The sequence below is a fragment of the Protomyctophum bolini genome (genome assembly GCF_963924005.1).
Source record: "Protomyctophum bolini genome assembly, chromosome: 8".
In the NCBI taxonomy this organism is placed as follows: Eukaryota; Metazoa; Chordata; class Actinopteri; order Myctophiformes; family Myctophidae; genus Protomyctophum; species Protomyctophum bolini.
Genome location: NC_137869.1, coordinates 44,080,898 through 44,104,186, shown reverse-complemented (window position 1 = coordinate 44,104,186; position 23,289 = coordinate 44,080,898). Strand labels below are relative to the sequence as shown.

At 46.4% G+C, this 23,289-nt stretch overlaps 1 protein-coding gene across 1 annotated transcript in view; it reads left to right on the top strand.

Annotated features, from left to right (window-relative positions):
• LOC308320045 (paralemmin-1-like) overlaps positions 1-23,289 on the top strand; it is a 49,462-nt gene that overhangs the window by 19,150 nt on the left and 7,023 nt on the right. The window contains exons 3-6 of the mRNA XM_080770347.1: positions 114-194; positions 12,449-12,576; positions 21,001-21,091; positions 21,436-21,460. Coding sequence (XP_080626473.1) covers positions 114-194; positions 12,449-12,576; positions 21,001-21,091; positions 21,436-21,460 — 325 coding nt within the window. The remainder of the gene's footprint in view (positions 1-113; positions 195-12,448; positions 12,577-21,000; positions 21,092-21,435; positions 21,461-23,289) is intronic.

Sequence of the window (23,289 nt, the reverse complement as noted above, 5' to 3'; positions counted from 1 at the left end):
TTATTTCATATCTATGGATACTATATATACACTATAGACTCATACAGAGCTGCCTGTTGCTCATGTTGACCCGACTTCCTGTTTCCCATCATGCCTCACTGCCTGCCGTGCAGGAGAAGAGGAAGCGACAGACGGAGATCGAGAACAAGAAGAGACAACTGGAGGACGACAAAAGACAACTGCAACACCTCAAGGTGAGAAACGCTAACATATAATAACCGCGCCGAAACCTATATGCCGAAACCTATGCCGAAACACACTGAAACGCTGTCTGATACTGTCTAATACTGACCCCAGAACAGCGGTATAGATGGCACTTGGAATTAGCCCTTCAACTGAATCCCACCCCAAAAATCTGGGGTATAGCGTCCAATGCCAATCCAAATAGTTACGGTTGCTATGCAGGTCAAGCTTTCTTCGCTGCTAACTGTGCGCCTATTGGACAAGAGAAGATTTTTTTACGCAGTGATTCTCAACCCGCATTTGATTTCAAGGATCCCCAGTTTGACATGTATTAGTCTATATACGGACCCCCATTTAATGGCATTTATATCTCTGAGACCCCAATTTATATTGTAAAATCTATGTTCATTTAACTCTTGAGAGTGTATATACTGTAAATTATAATCATTTGTACACTCTCTGACCCCTTTCCCATACCGGTTGGGAACCGGTTCAGTTCAGAACACAAGATTTATCATAATTCATCTTCTAATGTGTCTTTAAAGGAGAATTCCATGCTAGAATGCTTTCTTACCTTTCTTTGTAGTTGTTACGTTCCCACCAAAGAGGTCCAGGTGTTATTTTGTGCAAAAACTCCTTATTGGCTATTTTCCCTACCATAAGCCCTCAATGAATTGCATTGAATTGAATGGGAATTGAATGGAGCCATGGGGTGTTATGCTAGTTCGCTTATTTCCATCGAAAGAAGTAGTAAAGTGTGCAGCTTGGGATATTATTTACATTATGAAGAGAGGATATATACAAAGAAATTAAAAATTTGAGCGATGGAAATAAGCAAATTAGCACAACACCCCATAGCCCCATTCAATTCCCATTCCATTCAATGCAATTCATTTAGGGCTTATGGTAGGGGAAACAGCTAATAAGGAGCTTTTGCACAAAATAACACCTGGACCTCTTTGGTGGGGACGTAACAACTACAAAGAAAGGTAAGAAAGCCTTTTAGTATGGAATTCTCCTTTAAAGGCCGTATAGTGCTTGCACAATATAGCGTGAAATAAACATAAGCTGACCAACAATCCAGGTCTTGCCGTCTGCGTGCGCGAAGCGAGAATGCACACGTCAATTTCACGGGACCGCACCTGCAACATGCAGCTTGCGTCAACGCCCATCAACTTCCAAAATGATCGCCCGCCTCTCATTGGAAATGTAATTGCCTAGTGTGTGTGTGTGTGTGTGTGTGTGTGTGTGTGTGTGTGTGTGTGTGTGTGTGTGTGTGTGTGTGTGTGTGTGCGTTATACTGTGGCACGAAGAGGCCGTTAAAATGGTGTTTATTAATGTTGACTTAATGTGTGTGTGCGTGTGCGTGTGTGTGTGTGTGTGTGTGTGTGTGTGTGTGTGTAGCATTTGCACATGCACTGTAGTTGCTATTCATAGCTGGTGATTAGACAGTACGTGAGACCACACCTACACTAGACTATACAGTATATGTACAGTAGCTGCCCCTCCCACTTTTACTGTACACATTGTGATGTCTGTGCAGGAAGGGAAGCATGCACACACACACACACACACGTACGCACACGCATGCTCACACGGCTGCATCCACATATATAGCATGGATGTTCGGATAAGGAAAGGGGTTGGGAGGGGGAAGGGGCGGAGAGTAATCATCTCCTCTACTGAGATTCTAAACCATGTGTGCGTGTGTGTGTGTGTGTGTGTGTGTGTGTGTGTGTGTGTGTGTGTGTGTGTGTGTGTGTGTGTGTGTGTGTGTGTGTGTGTGTGTCTGTGTGTGTGTGTGCGTGCGTGCGTGCGTGCGTGCGTGCGTGCGTGCGTGCGTGTGTGTGTGTGTGTGTGTGTGTGCGTGCGTGCGTGCGTGCGTGTGTTTCTCAAAGATGTGATTATATGATGTCACCCAGACAGAACACTCTATCAGAGAGAGAGAGAGAGAGAGAGAGAGAGAGAGAGAGAGAGAGAGAGAGAGAGAGAGAGAGAGAGAGAGAGAGCAGGGTGGGGCAGGATAAAAAACAAAAGAGGAAGTAGGCAGTAAGAGAGAAAGAGAGAGAGGAATGACGGAATGAAAGGCATTAGCAACGGAGGAGAGAGGTTGGATGGAGGGATGATTGATGGATGGATGACAGAAAGAAAGGTTTACGGGACCTGTGGTGAAAGCAACGAGAACTTCTGACGTATAGGCTATACTCTTAATAGTTATTGCTGAGCAGCATGACTTTGGTTTCTGGTCCATTTGTTTTGAGTTATACTGGCCATGCATCGGTGATAGTTGACTGTGATAGTGATACACACAGTGACAGTTGACTAGTCCTATAAAAATTCATGAGCTAAAAGATGGGTACGTGTGTCGCCCATGCAGGACCATGAGAGTATAGGTGCCCATGCAGCAACGAAGTCGGTCGGCTATCCCGATCTGCCGATCAGACCAATATGAAAGTAGCCTAGCTGGCCCATGCAGCAAGCGTGTTTTCTGGTCTAGAGGGGTGGGTAGCCTGGCCCAGCCAGCGTGCTTTCTGGTCTAGAGGGGTGGGTATAGCCTGGCCCAGCCAGCATGCTTTCTGGTCTAGAGGGGTGGGTATAGCCTGGCCCAGCCAGCGTGCTTTCTGGTCTAGAGGGGTGGGTATAGCCTGGCCCAGCCAGCGTGCTTTCTGGTCTAGAGGGGTGGGTATAGCCTGGCCCAGCCAGCGTGCTTTCTGGTCTAGAGGGGTGGGTATAGCCTGGCCCAGCCAGCGTGCTTTCTGGTCTAGAGGGGTGGGTATAGCCTGGCCCAGCCAGCGTGCTTTCTGGTCTAGAGGGGTGGGGCGCGCTTGGAGCAAGCGCTGGAGAACATTGGTTCACCGATGCCCCCCCCCCCCCCCGCCTCTCCCCTCCCTGGTAGAAAACAGCGGAGAAAGCTGACATCACTACATTGAGAGCGACGCCTCCTCTGCACTGCATAGTTCACTCCCACTCCTAGACCAGGAAGTGTCTCACGTTCCCCCAGGCTTTCATTTTTTTTGAGCCGTAGAGAACGAAAATAAAAGCCTGCGTACCGAGGCTAATATATGAAAGGGACAAGGGCACACAGATGCAGAGCTCTCCATGTATTGGGCGTAAAATGGACACGGGCAGACTGATTAAGTCAGAATTAACTCTGAAACCTCCTGGACTGCATGCACTGATTGTGCTTGCTTGTAGAACCACTACGACACACAAAGCCGTAGCCTGCAGAAACCTGAACATATAAGGCCGAAACGTAAGGCCACAGTGTTTCAGCCTCATTCACCTGCTGCTGATCATCATCAGAGTCCGTGGAGTCTCCTGAATGCCACCGCAGCCCCTGTTTGGTTTTAAAGGTATATTCAGTGATTTCACTTAATTCAAATATCACTTATTTTTTTATTTTGTTGTGATAATGCTCCCTACTATAGAGTGTGCTGACCATTATAAGGAGTTCCTCCAGTCCCCAGTTAGCCCCCCCTGGGGGTCAAAAAACCGTTGGTTTCGTTTTCCTTTTTGGCTATAGGTGGCAAAGCCTTCATCTAATCAGGATAGAGAGAGGGGCCTTCCGCCAATCATGATCGAGCGGGGGCAGGTCTTGGTGTGTGTGCTGTTGGCCTGCCGCGTGTCCCCCCCCCCCCCCCCCCCCACTGTAGTGCATGCATGTGCACATCTTGTCACCGGGGCGGACCGGGTTTTCCTTCCAAATCACTCAAATCACTGAATGCTTCTTTAAGTTGATAAACAAGCAAACTTGGTTATCTGTGTTATCCTTTATATCAGTGGTTCTCAACCAGTGGTCCTTAACCCATTCTGAACGGGAACCCATTTTGGTGTTAGCATCATGTAGTGCTTTAGCTATTGAAAAATAGCAGATCTACAAGCTCGTAGCGCGCCACCGAGTGGCGCGCTACGAGCTTGTAGGTCTGCTATTTTTGGAAAATCAAAGAACGACTGAAATTTTTAGAATCTGATCTCAGGTCAGAATGGGTTAATCAGACCAGTGTGTGTCCAGTCGAAACCTCGTATGAATCTGATCTCAGGTCAGAATGGGTTAACGGCGTTCTAGGTGGTCCCCACTCCCAGCTAAAAATGATGGAGAGTTGGTAACCACATGGACCCCTTATAGATCGTTAACTCTTTAGAGTGTAATATGAAACCAACCCTTACGTTGGTTTCATTTGGTTTCATTTTACGCTCTCAAGAGTAAAAATTATTGTTAAGGATCTGCATTACTTAATTTACAAGAAGTCTACATATTAGAGAATGTAGTAGGATTGCTATGTTTGGCTGTTATCTCTCCTGATAGCACCACTTCAATTCAACATGGAATTGTGGGCAACGTCTTATCCAACGATAACAAAATGTGTCTTGGGTCTGAGAGGCTGAATCTCATCAAGTCCGTGGCTTAAATTCCGGAAAAAAAAATGGGCCTTGAAATGAAAGGGTTGAAAACCACTGCTTTATATTTGGACAGCGCTTGCGCTCCTGGATGACATATTTTTTTTGCTTTTACGTAGAACCCATGGAGAACGTGTACCGTGATAGGTTTCCTTCTTTGGCGAATGCATTGTAGAGGGGTATACAAAACAGTCACTCTAATAGTAACTATAGTACTTCACAGCCTTCCTAGAAATTTACCAGAGTCAAAGTAAAATATTTGTCTAGGAAATGTACTCGAGTAAGAGTAATAAGCACAGAGCACAGATCTTCAGAAGCTGTACTTAAGCACAGTACTCACATCAATTTACTCAGTTACTGACTGTCCACCTCTGTCTAACAGTGACATCATTGATGGGGAATCCAAGCTAATAGAAACGGCAGGCTTTCTATTCCTGGAAATTGGCATGCCACAATGGAAGCCATTGTTCTCACGTTAATCACAGTCACACTCGGGTGAAGTGAGGGGCGCTCTTATCATACATCACACTTCTGTGCTCAGCCAATCAGCTGAGCATATCCCGTGCTCTATACGGACAGACACACAAAGCTGTGCATAGGAGGCGCTAGCTAGCGTGCCTCAAAAAGTTGAAACCTTGTTTAAAAAAATCACACTCGTGTGAAGTGAGGGGTGTTCTCGTCATCAAAACATCACATTCCGTGCTCTGCCAATCAAATAATTTCCGTGGTACACGCAGACACAAAGCTGGCCATATAGGAGACGCTCGCTCAAAAACATAAAACGGAAGTGTCCACAGCCGTCCTCTGAGACAAGTAGCCTGGTGTAACCACTCCCCCCTGCTGGACAACATTTGCATTCTGCCAGAAGGGTGTGTCTGGTATCTCTCCGGCGGAGACGATGTACTCCGGAACCAATTCTGTCCAGAGCGATATGCGGCCGCTAGAGGCGGGATCAACGCGAGACTCATGACATGTTGAAGCTGTGCCACAGCGCAAGTGTAAACTCAACCTAACGAGACTACAACTCAAAATTATTATGGAGATTATTGTCCCGCTGCTTCCGCTAGAGAGAGAGAGGCAAGATGCAGGCAGGAGGAGTGAACTTGCGAACTCAATACTGCCCCAATCTGGCAGTGTCAAGTGTCAAGTACACACAAATGGTACTCACCTTTACAAGTACAGTAAGACGCCTGAAAGGACGAGGCCGCGTGCACTGTCCATATATGGAGCGTGTCTTGAGTGTACAGGGCTTGATGAGGTCAGATCAACATAATGGAATGTCAGAACAGGTCAGCTTCATAGGTTGGAGGATCTAAGGGTGGCAGCGGTGCGGCAGTGTCTTGAGGGTTTGATGAGGGCCCCGGTAGGTCCGGACCGGGCCTTAATTTTCTGGCCTGTTGAGAACTTATAGTTTTCGACGGCTGCCGGGCGTGGCTGCACAAATAACTCTGGGGCGGGCCCGTCTATAGAGTTTAAATGGACAGGTATCAGTCAAAAGGGAGACATCGAAGAGAACAGGTTCATGGATCTCCATATTATGGGCTTAATTTACTATATGATATGATCACTGGTTTACTCTTATCCCTGATGATGTCATAGTGATGTCACGAGACCTGGGCATAATATATTCTTTTCGAATAAACACAATGTAATTTTAGCGCCGACACATTTTTTCCGTAGAACCGTTTTGCCTGGTGTCGAAAATAACCTGCTTGTGTAGAATGTTTCGCTGGACAATTAATCTGACGCTGGGAAAACATTCACAGAGACCCCGCCGTACCAATGTGGTCGTACTACAGAACGAGGTGTATTCCTTCGGAGGGATCGACGACAACAACAGCAATAGCAGCGACGACATTTATCAGATCAAAGTGTCCGTGTTCAACACGGTGTCTTTGCGCTGGACAAATTTGCTCCTCGAGACAAAGAGAGGAGAAGGACCCCTCGCTGTTCCATCCATGCGCAAGCGCGAGGGCTACACAGCCGTGCTGATAGGAGGTGCTAGTGTCTACACATGGGGAAGGTGTCCTGACCGCAACGCGCTTCATGCGTTTGACGTCGACGACCACAGGTGGTTCAAACCCAAGATTTCCGGGACTTTTCCAAAGAGCAGGTACGACCACTCAGCCTGCGCCTTGGGGAAGGTCATGTATATACACGGAGGATGCACCCAGGCTGGATACGCCAATGACATGCACAAGTTGGACACCGCCACGATGGCCTGGGCTTTAATTGGAACGGGAGGCACTCCAGCGCCTGCCTCGTACGCTCACTCTGCCACCGTGATCGGCACAAAGATGTTTGTTTTTGGAGGCTTATTGGCGGTCAGGTCGGGTGAATGCTGCAACACCGTCAGCGTGTTTGACACGGAGACCAACCTCTGGCTGAACACGCCAGAGGTTGGTGATTTTGGTCCATTTTGGTCGAAACGGGTTCTTCCAAAAAAACGCTATGATCATTCAGCCTTTGCCTACAATGGAGAGCTGTACATGATTGGTGGCTCGAAGAAGTGCTTCAATGTTCTCTGGAAATTCAGTCCAGAGTCCTTCTCATGGAAGCAGGTTAAGCCAAGGGAGAAAGGCCGTTCGTCTCGGATGAACTGTGACGGTATGTGCTGTTGCATGGTGGGAGATCGTGTCTTCTTCTTTGGAGGACGCAGCAAACCCAATGACCTGCATGTCTTAGACTTGTGTCCTAGTCTGAAGACCCTATGCAAGCTAGCAGTACTTCAGCACGGTCTGGAGCAGTCTGGACTCCCACACAACACCAGGTGGGAACTGGCGGCCCACGCTCCCATGGTTGTGGGCCGTGGTTGTAACGCGGCATGGTTGTAACATGCACGTTATCTCTTGATTTGACCAACGCCATCATGGCGCCATCGCGTCAGTATGTGTACAGCAATGTGCTCAGGAGGTTTCAAGTGTTTTCCTTCATCCTAGTGGCAGGGGTGAATGTCGGCCGGAACGGTCCGGATCTCTGACCCGGTATAAGACCTGACCCCCCCCCCCCCAGAGCTATCAAAATACTATATTAAATAACCTGCCACTGTGCCCACAAACACATGTCCAAGAGGAAAACAATCAAAACATTATATAGTAACGTCAGAATAGGGCAGATTAACACACACACACACACACACACACACACACACACACACAAGTGTTATTAGTTGAGTTTTCTTAATGAAGTGCTTCTGAATTGTAACAGTGTGTTTATGTCAGTCAGCGATGCGATCCAACCATACGCACGGACTGGAGAGAGGAGAAGTGTACTGTGTTTCTCTCCCTTCGGCTCGCATGACTTGCTTCGATGTGCAGGGAGGGAGTACCAGTTCACAGTGGAGTGGATACGGAAACAGACGTTCATCTGCCTAAGATATGCGTGCATATGACCGGATATAGTAGGCGGGCTCTACGACTAATTCAATTCCACCAGCGCTCAAAAATGTTTCTGGTTGGCTGACCGCTGACACAGTGCAATACTTAGTTCTGATTGGTTCAGAACGAAAATAAATAGAAAAAACACAGGAAACTAAATTAAAACAGCGCCGGCAACTTACACTCAGAAGAATGTGATTAAACAAATAATGTAAGCAAAATGGCAATGCAACGAACAATAGCTCAACTGTTTAAAGGACCTATAACATAAAATTCAACTTTTTCAATTTATTTTGTGTTTTTGGGGCTCCCATATGTGTTTTCTATCCCCACAAATAACCAATTTTTAACCATCAGGCTTTCATATCATATGGGTGTTTAGAAATAACTTTGAGGGACATAGACATTATGCTATTAACGATTAAAAGCAGTATTAAAATGCGCTTTAAGAGAAAAGATAGAATTGAAGAAGCTGATGATGTAATTAAATAATACGTTAGAAAAACAATGCCAGGGGATGAAGATACAGAGTTGCTTGAGACTGAGAGAGTGAAGCCCGACACACACCGTCTGCGTCCCCCGCGCGGCGCCGCGCACAGCCGCCTCCATTATTTTCAATGAACCTAACGCACACCGGCTCCGTCCGCCGCGCGGAGCCGCGCCGCGCCGCCCGGCGCGCCGATAGAACACAGTTCTATTTTCAGGCGGCGCCGCGCAGCAACGCGCCGCGCCGCACACGGTCGCAGACAGTGTGTGGTGGGCTACAGATGGGGAGGAGGCAGAGACCTAGCCTGGCTAATAAGCCAGCAGAGACCCTGCAAGAAGAACTACTTCTATAAATAGTAATTTGCAGTCAATTAGGTCCCCCACAATATGTTCTACAGTATGTTGTTCTGCTCCATTCTCAAAAAAAATTGGTTTTCAAAACAGTAAACACAAAAAGCTGTTTAATGTGTGCTTCTTTTATTTTAATTTAATTTGCTTTGATGGGATAGTTATCAGATATCTTCAGAAGAAGACATTGCACTTTGCAAGCCTAATGATTTGTAAGACCTGTTGTGTTTGTATAGAGCACCGAAGTCTGACGACACTTTCAGTAGAGAGCGCCAGTACACAGGTTCATGTATTTTTTTTATTTGCATTGAAATCCCCATTAACAGGATTTTAGGTCGCTTCATATAACAACTGTGTTTGGAAAATAAACCGATCATCCCGGCCTTTCTGTCAGGGGGGTGGCTGTGTGTCATTCATATTTGATACAGCCAGTTTCTGGAGAAAATGGAATTAATTTGGCCGCAAAAGGCTTGAAACTACATATGAAAGCAATGTCGCTGCTAATATACGTCACGCCCAGCTGTCAACACATTGCGTTCCTGAGATTCCTCGTTAACGTATAAGCTCAGCTGGCGGTGACTCGACTCGTACTAACCACGAAACATTAATAAAAAATATGAATATTTAATATTTGTTAATATTAATAATAATAATATTTAATGTATATAATATTAACATGTCAGTTCATGTTGTTGCGACGGGCAGCTGCAGCCACCCGCCTACCCGGAAATGTAGTCTCTGGGTTGTTTGACTCGTTTCTAGCACTTATTGTGTTACTCTTTGGGTATATATTTACATTTCCACCTTCAGTCGAAGCTTCATATCCATATGAGTGAAAAGCCCGGGATGATCGGTTTATTTTTCAAACAGTTCTTATATGAAGAGATCTAAAACCTGTGGACTGGCGCCCTCTACTGACAGTGACGTCAGGACTTCGGCGCTCTATTGTGTTATAGACCGATTCAGAAACGGGTCTCATGGATCGCAGGCAACGTATTTCCTGTAGGCGGAGACGACATATCTGCGGTTTAAACCTGCACCTCTTCCACTAGAGTGAATGGAAAAGTGACGGATGTTAGTCTGCCTCAAACTCCTTTACCTACCTCTTTTTCACTAACATTACAAAGATGCCCAGAACATCGGGATGAACCTGTGTAGTTTATGGCTGCTCCAACAGTAGTGGCAACATTCCATGTCATTCCAATGTCAGAATATCTACCGCGGTGGCTGAGACCATGAGCTATATGCAGTAATGGTTGAGACAAAGCAGTAAAAGGTCCTGCAAGATACATATCGCCAGTCTTATCCAATACCCAATCTTTCTGTTTTATGAACACAAGGCTGCTGTACTTTATACCTCATACTAAGCATTTAAAGTGCTACTTGTCATGCGTTTGTCTGACACTGTACCTGCAACAACACAAAACGTTAGGATATGGAGATATAGGTTGCTGCCCAACAACAGTGATGTGATCTACAGCAGTGCAGGTTCCCAAACTTGTTCATGTGAAGGATAATTGACACTAATTAGCCCGCGGACCCCCCATTTGAAAATATATGCCAGGGACCCCCATAAGAGAAGATTTTTCCGGCTCTAGCGATGATTCTCAACCAGTTTAATGTCAAGGACCCTCAGTTTGACATGCATTAGTCTACGGACCCCCGTCTAATGGCATTTCCATCTCTGCATGGGAACCCCAATTTATATTGTAAAATCAATGTTCATTTAACTCGGAGAAGGTACAAATGACCCATAAGGGTCGATTTGGTTACAAACTATAATTTAGCTGGGGACCCCCAACTCTCTCAGGGACCCCTGGGGGTCCCCGGGACCCCACTTTGGGAACCACTGTAATACAGTACACAGCATATATATAGGGACTATAACAGAGGTCCTCAAACCTCAATCTATATTACATTTCGAGGACAAACCTCATACAACTGATCTGACCGTATACAAATAACCATAGAGTTATACAGACTTGTAAGGGTTCATTTTGAACCCCCTAAAAAGGGACCCAGAGAGTCCGTCCCCCCCCCCCCATCTCTGTCTCTCCCCCTTTCCTGTCTAAATTACTGTACCAAAAAAAAAAACCCATAGAAAATATCTTTGATTTGGGAGTTGATGTCCTGCACAAGAAACATGACATGGCCCAGTATACCACACATGCACACGTGTGTACAAGAGGATGTTAGTGGGCCAACAGGATGCAGGGAAAAGGATGTGTGTGTGTGTGTGTGTGTGTGTGTGTGTGTGTGTGTGTGTGTGTGTGTGTGTGTGTGTGTGTGTGTGTGTGTGTGTGTGTGTGTGTGTGTGTGTGTGTGTGTGTGCATGTGTGTGCGTGTGTGTGTGTGAGTGCGTGCGCGTGGAAGGGGGGGGGGCTACATATTGTTATGGACAGACCTCAACAGGACAAGAAACAGGAAGTTCTGTAGACAGAACCCTGTCTGTCTGTCTTTATTATCATTAGTAGAGGTGTGAGACAGATGTCTGCTGGATTTAGATGCAGCTGTGCCTGCCCTTGGAGTGTGTGTGTGTGTGTGTGTGTGTGTGTGTGTGTGCGTGTGTGTGTGTGTGTGTGTGTGTGTGTGTGTGTGTGTGTGTGTGTGTGTGTGTGTGCGCGTGCGTGCGCTGTTCCTGAACACGTTCCATGAATGATGGTTCATATTTTGGAGTGAACGTGAAGTGAACGTACAGTAGTCCTACACTGTATTTCCGCTTGATGAACGTTATTATGAACGCCGTTCATTCCGGTGTAGTCTGTGAACGGGGCGCTCTCTCTCAAAGTCCAACGACTTTGTTCAATATTTGAAAGAATGTTATGGAAAAGTCAATCAGTACAGTATATATACTGACCCAGACGATAGAAATATCACATTAATGTCCGTAAACTTTGTCTGCCTGGTTTGAAGAAGCAAGCGTGCGTGTGTGATCTCTTGCTGTACAATACTGCATGTTAACATCAGTCATCAGTCACAAAACTTCTCAATGGAGGGTATGCGCGTGACATCGTCATCATACCCAGAAGTTATGCTAAGGAACGCCTTACAAAAAACTACTTTTCTGACCCTTGACAGCCCATACATCCAAACAGAAAAGTCCTATCTGGATTAAACGACGTTAAACAACATTAAACTCACTTTGCCAAGTCACTTTGCCACTCGATTTTCTCGACTTCCCATTCATTTTATGCACGCGCATATACCCTCTATTATGTCTGATTATGTCTAAGTAACTGGGTAATATAATGTAGTCGTGCAAAGAGCCAAGGTACTGAAGGGTACTGAAGGGTACTCAAGGGTACTGAAGCCAAGAAAACGTTTGGGAGACTCTGGATATGACTGTATTGTTATGCTACTATTTTTGTCATATGTCCATCCATCTTCAACCGCTTATCCGTAGTCGGGTCGCGGGGGCAACAGCTCCACCAGAGAGCTCCAGACATTCCTCTCCAGAGCAACAATAGTAACTTCCTCCTGCAGGGGGATCCCGAGGCGTTCCAAGGCCAGTGAGTCGATGTAATGCCCCTTGGTCTGCACCGAGGTCTCCTCCCAGTGGGACGTGATATTTTTGTCATATCTGCTGCTTATTATTGTTCTGTCTGTCTGTCTGTCTGTCTGTCCGTCTGTCTGTCCGCTTGTCCCCCACTCCGCAGTCGAAAGCCCTGCGAGAGCGCTGGCTGCTCGATGGCGCCCCCGCTGGCCAGCCGGAGCAGGACGACGTGAGGAGACAACTGACGGAGGACGAGAACAAAAGCAGAGACCTGGAGAACGCCATCAGCAGGTTGGGACACGTTTACTACATGTACCGTACGCCTCGGGGGGAGGGGAGGTCATATAGCTCCGGGTTGGGGCGGCCATAGATGAGTGGTTAGTGAGCCCAATTTCGTCAACAAATAAAAACTAGACTAAAATGTTAGGAAGGGACTGGTGGACAAAAGATCCAGTTTAAGTCATTTTACACTTGGTCGCATGCCGAACATAGCCGATCTACAAGCTCACAATGCGACGCAGCACGACGCGTTGTGAGCTTGTAGATCGGCTATTTTCAGCAAATGTAAAAACAGTCATTACGACGGCATCGGCATCCAGGCCCGCCAAAATACATTTTAGCCGACTAAATCAATTGTAGATTTAGTAGACTATTTAGTCGACTAAAACTAGACTAAGACATCCCAGGTGACTAAAATGTGACTAAAACTAAATGAAAACTATTCAAGAGACTACGACTAAAACTAAAATCAAAATGTAACTGCAAAAAACAACACTCTGGGCCAGCAATGTGTCGACGTGTCTCCATGAGCAAGACTCCTATAAGTCCTAACATAGGATGATGTAGGCTAGTATGATAACGGCGGCCCTCACTTCACACAGGTGTGATTTTTTGTAACTTCTGGAACACAGTTGGGGTGCATTACTTAGTTTTTGGTTTAGACTAGTCATTGGTTAGACCAGTCATTAGTCCTATACAACTACAACCTATCTCAAACCCTCACCCTAAACCTAACCTCCCACGGGGCAGCACAACTAAACCTAACCTTAAAGGACAACTCTAGTTTTTTTCAACCAAGGGTCATGTTTTAGGTTGCTATTAGAGAAACTAAAAGATGAGTGTTAATTACTTGCGCAAGCAAAGCGCGCAAGTAATAGTTTTCGTCCAGGGCGATGTTTGACGCGTATGCGCCGTGCCGGCGAATGACGTAATGACTACTTGTGCCTGATACGGCAGTGGTGTCAGATTACATACATGTATACATTACCTTTAATCCTCCCAACACTAAAACATATCGTCCTTACCTCACCATCGAAAACCAATTACACCCTGGCATTGGATCCTTTAATCCATATCTTTATTTCGTCATCATTGAGAGCTAGTTATACCAGTTATACCCTGACGTCATACGCTGCTACGATACATACGCATCAAACGGGGCATACGCAAAGTAAACAGTATACCGCTAATCAACTTACAAATTACATATACTGTACAGGCATTTCCTTTAATCCACCCGACACTGATCGACATTAGTAGGCTACTTGCGCGCTCTGCTTGCGCACTAGTAGGCCATTTACTTGTGTGCAACAAGCAAGTAGGCACTCGACAGAGTAGAGTTCTAGTTTTACTTTATTTGCTGCTGCCCCCCCCTGTCAAAAATAGCTAAAATCCCTAAAATGAAAAGAAAACAGCAAATGAAAAAAGATTACATTCACCTTTACTTTCTCTAATAACAACCTAAAACTAAAGTTGTCCTTGCCCATGTCTAACCAATGACTATATGTCTAAACTAAGTATGCACCCCCACGGTTCTTACATGACACTATGGTATTTTCAATAGAAACAGTTTAGTAACCCCCAGGGTACAGATAGTACCTAAATGAATAAATAGTCACACCCGTGTGTGAGGTGATTCAAATAGCCGATCTACAAGCTCACAACGTGTCGATGTAGATTGGCTATAGTTGAACCGTTTTAAAATGTTTTTCAAAATAGTCAAATAAATGGCAAATAAGTTTAGGGGTAAGGAGGGGGCACAAGATAGGGCACCCATGTCTATTTGATCAGACACTTATGGTGTAACATTTTTGTGTAGGACAAGGTTTGTGGACACACAAACCAAAAGCTGGATATAGGAGATGTCAAAGAGAACATTTTGTATTACTACTACTACGTATATTACTAGACCGGTGCCCGGCTGTAGAGCACAGAGTCGGTGTTGATGGAAGTTAAAGCTCCACGCCCCACCCGGCTATGCCCATATATGGAGATTTCTGTATCTGTCTCTCTGTGTCCCTTTATTCCTATAATAATAATGGAGTTCTGTGTCAGGCATGCCCAGATATGAAGTCTGTTGCCTATAATTTCAATGTGACATCATGGAATCTACAGGTGAGGGGATTTAAGGCTCATTTATAGTCTGGATTTTTTTGGTGGTGAGCTGACCACCGGAGCTGAAATAACGTTGAGCAGTGAGTGGTTAGTAAAAACAGAGAGAAGGGCTGGAGCGGTGGTTTTCTCTTCACCGCGGCTCAGTGATGTCATGTTGTAGTTCGGTGGTCACCTCACCACCGAAAATACAGACTATGAATAACGCTTTAGGCTCATTAGGTCCCCTTGGCAGAGACTGACCCAGGGCCTTTTGTAGGCATGTTGGCATGAACAAACGTGGTCTGTACCTAGAGTACAAACTGACCCAGGGCCTTTTGTATAGGCATGTTGGCATGAACAAACGTGGTCTGTACCTAGAGTACAAACTGACCCAGGGCCTTTTGTAGGCATGTTGGCATGAACAAACGTGGTACAAACTGACAGTGAAAGGTGGAGCGTGTAAGTAATTAGCTCTGACCTCATCAAACCTCTAGATCTCCATATAAGATGGAGCTGGCCTGTTCTGACATCACAATGATACCCGTTCCACCCATATATGGAGATTTCTGAATCTGTCTCTCTGTGTCCCTTTATTCATGCTGTAAATATGGAGTTCTTTGTCAGGCATGCCTAAATATGGAGTGCTGTGATGTCAGGCATGCCCAAATATGGAGTGTTGTGATGTCATAACAGGCCAGCTGTTCTGATTCTGATTGCCCTGAGTGCCATCACCTGTGCGAAGCAGCTGAGCTCCAGTGACTAAACCCTGTCCTTGTGTTTGTTCGGTGCTGGAACTTAAGTTGTGTCAGGTTCTTTGTTACGCTTGCAGTGTCTTGTCTTGTTTTGTGTTCAGTTATTGTTTTAGTTGAGTGTTTAAGGTACATCAAGGTGTCCCTGTGAGGTACCCAAGTAGTTAGGGTCGGGTGGCACCAATTATGTTGGTTGGACCCAAATGCATTACTCAGAAAGATCAAATTCTCCTTTCATTATCAATGGCATGTATTGTTTGTGTTGCCACACAACGCTGATTTGTTCAGACACATATGACGTCAATTCTCCTTAATTGACAATGGCAAATGTGACACGGACAAAAAGCTGTATGTATAGGAGGGGCCCACAAAAATATGTGAAGTGGCAGCCATGATGAAAAGATAGATAAAATATACAGAAAAATAATTTACAGTAAAATAAAGGAACTTAAAAGTGAGAAAAATGGAACGGGGGCGCCCGATTTTGGCTGGGTTGCGTCGCCTTTGAGGCCGGGCCCCCCAAAGGCAGACAGACCCCTGAAATGAAACTGCACTAAACTAAAAAGCACTTTATGTCGATAGGACAGTAGCAAATCTACCGCCGATTTTAGTTTATTCGTAGTCTCTTGAATAGTTTTCATTTAGTTTTAGTCAACATTTTAGTCACCTGGAATGTCTTAGTCTAATTTTAGTCGATAAAATATCATCTAGGATTTGTCGACTAAATCTCCAGTTGATTTAGTCGGCTAAAATGTATTTTGGCGGGCCTGGATGCCGATTGCGTCGTAATGACTGTTTTTACACTTGCTGAAAATATCCGATCTACAAGCTCACAACGCGTCGTGCTATTTTTCAGCATGCAACCAAGTGTAAAATGACTGGATCTCTTGTCCACTAGTCCCTTCCTTTCCCATTTTAGTCTAGTTTTATCTTTTCATTTTTTCATTTCGTTTTCGTAAGTGGAAAAAGGTAGTCGACGAACATTTTTTTTTAGTGGTGCAACCACTCCAAGGAACAGCAATGTCCATGTCCGCCTAACTATGTGACGTTAACCTATGTGACTGTGAGCACGAGTATGACTACGGGTAAGACGCGCAAACGCGGGAAGCGAACGCAGCTCGCTGGCGTTGTTGTGCCAGAAAACAGAGAGAGGCAGCAATGCCGATGGCAACAAGAGGCTGGACCAGGCACATCATCACGACAAACACGACGTCCGTGCGCGGGCCGCTCACGGCGATGCTGAGCGACGCCTCCATCTCGTCGCCGTCGACCAGCGTTGAACACCTGTACTCCCCGGCGGCGTCCCGCGTGACGGCCGCCAGCGTGTACGCGTCGGACCACCGTCGAACCACCGTCCCGTCCTTGAGGTGGAAGTCGTAGAGGCCGGGGGGAGGGTTCCCGTCCGCGAGGCACCGCAGGGTGACGTCGTCCCCTTCGGCGATGCTCATGCCTCCGCCGACGACCGCCGCCGTCAGACGCAGGCTCTCGGTCGGGAAGTGGACGGGGACGACCAGCGGCTCCGACTCGGCCGCGCCGCCCTGGTGGTGGGACAGGCAGGAGAAACGGGCGCCCGCGTCCCGCCGCGTGGCCCTGTACTCCAGAGACGAGGACGCGGTAGACAGGCCGGTGGAGGGGTCCACCGTCACGGAGGACGTGACCTTCACGACGACCTCCGTCCCCGTCGTGTCCTGCTGCAGCGGCCGGCCGTCCTTCCGCCACGAGAGCTCGGCCGCGGGGTGGCCGTCCCTCGCCACGCACGTTCCCAGCGGCGTCAGCACGCCCGCTTCCAGGAACGCCGCGGCGTCGACGACGGCGGGGAGCGACGGCTTCCTGTAGACCGAGACCCTGTAGGCGGCTTCTCGTAGTAGACCCGCGGCCGCCGTGGTCGCGACGCAGCGGTAGACCCCTTGTTCCTTCAGCGTCGCCCGGAGGATCCGGAGGCCCCAGCCGTCCCCTGAGAGACCGAACCTCTCGTCGTAGACGATCGCTTCGGTCTCGCCGGGACCTTTACTCAACAGCCACGTGGTTTTGGTGGCGTCGTCCTCATACTGCCAGTGCAGCGCGTCCCCCGGCAGGAGGTCGTACCGACACGGCAGCTCGACGGCCTCGCCGTACAGGCCGCTCACCGCCTCGCAGCTGAAGCCCGGAAGAAGAGGAGCGGTGGAGGACACCACCGCCGCGCCGAAGGCGAGGAGCATCAGCAGGAGAGCGGTCGAACAACGCATGCCTGGCATCCTGGGACGGAAGGGTTGAATAATTACTCTAAAATAACGTCGTGCGTCCTGTGTTCTGTCAAACAGAATGTGGGGTTCCGTTCTCTGCTGTTCTGCTCCACTCTGAGGCTGCTGGAAGTTTATCCGCCTGCAGCCTTTCTTTATAGGCGGATGCAGTGGTGTCACTGTGATGTCACACTGATGACGTCACAATACTGGCAGGGTTGACATCATTGCGAACTTACTATGAGACCTAGCAGATCATGTCTGTCTGTCTGTGTGTCCGTGTGTCACGCTTTTGTGCCCATATATGGAGCTGCTTTGGGCACTCCTTATATGGTTATGGCTGAGTCATGGTGACATGACTGTGATGGCGTGGTCCAACTTGTGCCCATATATGGAGCTGTTTTGGGGACTCCAAATATGTACGAGCTGCGTTCGCTTCCCGCATTTGCGCGTCTTACTGGTAGAGTATTAACAGGATAGAGACTGATCTGGCGTGAAGCTCCGCCACCTCCGCTATTCATGTCAGTGGAAGTCGCTCAGTGGCGTTTTGAAGCACCCGGAAGGACCGTCTACTTCCGCCTTTTTTCCGATTTGTGTGCGGAAGTGCAACTGAGCGCTCAATGATAAAGCCCAGCTTTATCGTCATGAATCCATGTGTCCGCCTGCAGTCCTTCCTCTTACCACTAGGGCCCAGTGCTTCAACGTTGGAGCGCCTCACTGGCCCCTTGGTTGACATTGACAATGCCACGTAGAAGACTCCTGCTCTTAGGGCTGACAGCTGCAAGAAAAACCGCTCGTCCTAAGATGGAAACCTCCCCCATAAACTCGAGGTCTCACAATGGATCCTTTCACTAATGGACATGATCTCTCTGGAACTCTCTATAGCTCGATCCAATGGGGCACAGGAAAACACACTTGACATCTTATCCACAGCATTAGGAAAACTTAAATCATGCCAACATATATGTAGAAGCCATCCTCACTGTTTAGTATGTCTATTTATTATTATTGTTATCACAATTGTTGTAGTTATTATTTGGCATTATTGGGTATTGGTTTGAGGGGTTATTATGTATTGGAATCACTGTTTGGACACCAAGGGCATGCCTCCCCAGGCCTAATTGATTGATTGAGAGAGAGCATATGTAGGCCTGGGTGATTGGGGAGCGGCATGCACCTGGTGGACAAACCAGTTTTACCAGACAGAACACAGAAGAGACAACACAGAAGGAGCTGCTTGTAATGTACCATGCACTTTAAAGGAAAGTAAATACAACAACATGACATTGAACCTGTGGACAATCTCTTTCTTTGACCTGCGTACATCCATAGTCCCTAGGTGCATCAGTGGGTTTGTTGGATATAAGGTAGAAATGTTTGGAACCAACAAAGAGCCACAACAATATATACTTAGGATCTCGATGACTGTTATTTTGTTTTCTTATTTTCTTTTTCCATTGGTAACGTACCTGTCTTGCTTTATTTTGTTTTTGCTGTATTGTCATTTTTATCTGTTCAACCCCTTTTTTTAACACAAAATAAAAAATAAAGACTAACAATACTGGCAGGCCTCCAGCTAGACCACACCACAACGACCTGGCCAATAGCCTGCTGGTAGCTGTGGTGGAAAGTCACTAAGTATACTAACATTTTGAGTTACTTTTACTTCACTCCAGTACTCCAAATATTGTACTTTTAACTCCACTGCATTTATTTGAAAACATTAGTTTATACTAGTTACTTTGTATAGATTTAGATTTTGATTACTATACAAAACATATACTGTCACGGTTTGCAGGTGTTGTAGGACCCAGACACAGGAACTCAGACAAACACATGAGGAGATGAGGGGCAAAAACGTAAACGTTTACTAATAACTGACACAGAATACACTTAACTGCTAGACACTATTCACAGAGTTCTATAGCAGCCTCCAGGCAGGAATACTGTTCCATTCACTGTATTCAAATGTATTCACCAAGAATACATTTAAGTCTGTGGAACGTCATGTTTTTGGTGGACTTCCGATTCCTATAAACCGGAACCGGGAACCACACTTGCACCGTCTTGGTTCTCGTGTCCTTGTATGTGAATGTTGATGATTGTGTTGTATCTCGGGCTGCATTGAAAATGACGGCCTGCCCCGGCCTCAACTGTATAGTCCGAGTTGAAACAAAGGTTATGATGACCAGTGATGCAATGCATCCTGCATCCTTAGACTCACTACATTGAGAGAGGACGCAATAATGTCACCGTCTGGGGTTCTGGGATGCAATAATACACTCAGTATTGTGCTCTAATGTCGTTGAAGGAGGACTCATAAAATGCCCCTGGCTGGGATCTGTACAGTAACAGTGCAGGTACAGGCACAGTAATAGTGTACAGTACAGTACAGTACTAGTAGTAGTGCAAGCGCCCTCGATTGGTGAAAGAATACAAGTGGATGGTCTCAACGGGTGTCGTTTATCTTTTCTTCAGGCACAGATTGAAGAATGTTTGAGCACCCTGAAAACTACAAAATAAATAGCATTACAATCATACAGTAGCAATTCAACAATAAAACCTGTGCATTAACTTAAACAATTGAATATCACCATCAACAATAAAATGGATAATTTATAGTATAATGCAGTGAATACAATATATCATTTCAATGCAATACACCAATAAAATACCAACATGCATCATAGCCAAACGAGCCAGCAAACCCAAAAAACAATTAATTAGACTCAAAATAAATCATGACAAAACCCCAAACAAACAAATAAACAATCCTGCTACCTCACGCTACTCGAGGGGCTAACAAACAGTAGAAGTTTAGAACGCCACCAGGAACCTTCATACACCGTCACAGTCACTCATCATATAGGAACATCGTTGCATGTCAAACACTGATTGCAGCACGGCTGATATGAACCGCTCAGGCCCCTGAAGCTATACAAATGTCTTGGTTCAACATGACCAAATCCAACATACCGTGTTGCGCTGCTAACATTTACACGTCGGCTCTTTCTCGTGTCACGGTGTGTGTGTGTGTGTGTGTGTGTGTGTGTGTGTGTGTGTGTGTGTGTGTGTGTGTGTGTGTGTGTGTGTGTGTGTGGAGTCAGTGAGTGCGTATCGCTATAGCCTGTTTCAGGTATATCACGTTCCGGTGAAGGAAGCGGAAGTTTCAAAATAAACGGATGTTTCAAAATAAAGGCAACTCAAAATGAACGTAAATAAACAAATGAACTTCAAGCCAAAAGAGATAATTTAAGTTAAACAGCAAGTGTCACTGACACTAGTGTACTGTATAGTAGGCTACAGTAATAGTGTACATACAGTAAAGTTTTGTGGCTGTAATTCATTCTGTGTGTGCGCGTGCGTGTTTTCAGGTTGGAGCAGGAGCTAGCAGACCTGGAGTCAGCAGTGTGTGTGTCTGTCACACACAGCAAGGATAAGATAGAAGAGGACCAACACATAATAGTAAGAATACACACGCACGCACGCACACACACACACACACACACACACACACACACACACACACACACACACACACACACACACACACATACATACACACACACACACACACACACACACACACACACACACACACACACACACACACACACACACACACACACACACACACACACACACACACACACACACACACACACATACATACACACACACACACACACACACACACACACACACACACACACACACACACACGATGATGATGATGATGATGATGATGATGATGATGATGATGATGATGATGATGGCGGTGATGTAACCAATCAAATCTCTCCCTGCAGGTGTCATCATCGAGTTCAGTGAAAGGTAAAGTTCCACTCCTCCGTTCTGTTCTCCAGCTCCATCTTTGCTCCTCTTTCTGTCTCTCTGCCAGTGTGTTACCATGGCAACCTCTCTGTGTCTCCCTCCATCCTTTTCTCCTCTCCTCTCCTCTCCTCTCTCATCCACTTTCCCTCTTCTCTTCTCTTCTCTTCTCTTCTCTTCTCTTCTCTTCTCTTCTCTTCTCTTCTCTTCTCTTCTCTTCTCTTCTCTTCTCTCCTCTCCTCTCGCCCCTCCCCCCTCCTGTAATCAGCTGTAGAGGTCAGACCAGCTGTAGAGGTCAGGCCCACTGTTGTAGAGGTCAGAGGTGAAAGGCCAGTCTCTCGGCCAATCAGCTCGGGACAGGAGGCGGGGCCTATGATGAAAGCAGGTGAGTCAGCATGAAGCTGTCCATGTCGCCATGGACACCTCATAGACATAATATAAAGGCTAGATGGCTAAAGGCTCTGACGTAGAGTCTCTGGCGTAGTTCACCCGGCGGCCATCTTGCTTCATACAGTCTATTCCATAGGGAACCGAGTGAATACCCAACCATGATGCACGGGAAAACAATGCATTATGGGTAAGTGAGTTCCATACAGAGAAAGACGGAACACATGTGTACAGTCCATATTATACTATAGTCTAATAGTGTGGAAGGTGTGCAAACCCACAGACATGTGACCCCTGGTGGTTGAAAGTGTCCACGGCACCCATGCAATCACACAGCACATACTGCTACACACTGTACAGGTGTAGTTACGCTACAGTAAGCCAAGGCACTCTTATATATAAGAGTAAATGACAGATGCAATCTCGTTATTCACGTCGTCCAGGAGGGCTCATCCTCCGGGGAGCATAAATGAGCTCAGCAGGTCCCATGTCAGTAGTTTTACACGTTATACGTTGTTTGTAATACAAAATGGTGGCTGACTATAAGCGCCATGATCCTCCTCTATAGCACCGCCGCTAAGGAGGAGGGGGCCATGTTCCCAGAAAGAGACGGTGTATATAGACACTGGGACATTTGGATGGTGTTTGTATATTTTTGGACAGTGTTGAGCAATGGAGAGTGTGGAAAAGAGGTGAAGAAACGAGTTTGGAAGCAGGTTGGAATGGGCGGAGAAAAGTGCCAGGTGTGATTGTGTGATAGGAAAGTATCAGCGAGAATGAAAGGGAAGGTGTATACAAAGGCGGTGGTGAGACCAGCTATGTTGCATGGTTTAGAGACAGCTATAGTCGCACTGAGGGAAAGACAGGAAGCAGAGCTGGAGGTAGCAGAGACTAACATGTTGAGTTTCTTCTCTGGGAGTAACGAGGATGGATATAGGACCAGGAACGAGTACATCAGACGGAGGAGATGAAGCCAGAGAGGCCAGACTGAGAAGGTTTGGACACGTACAGAGGAGGGATAGTCTATCGGCAGAAGGATGTCGTTGGTTGGAACTGCCAGGCAGGAGGCCTATAGAGGAAGACCAAAGAGATAGATTTATGGATGTATTGAAAGAGGCCATGGAGTTAGTTGGTGTGAGAGAAGAGGATATTTTTGCGTCATACTGAATTGCATGCGCCTATAAACTCCTTATTTTCATGAAGTTCTTTCAAGTTCACTGTCTGTAGGAAATGGTGGAACGTAACCTCGTCCCGTAGAATGGGTGGAATTCATATCTAGTCATGGTGGTGTACCAATTTATCAGCTTCATTTTGATGGCGTTCCATAGTTCCAGTTGTGTCTGCTCATTTCTTTGTGGTCATCAGTCACTTCCCATTTCAATCGTTTATCCGGTAATCCTGTATGAGTTTCTCTCCTCTGATTATACCTGAAAATGCATTTGCTG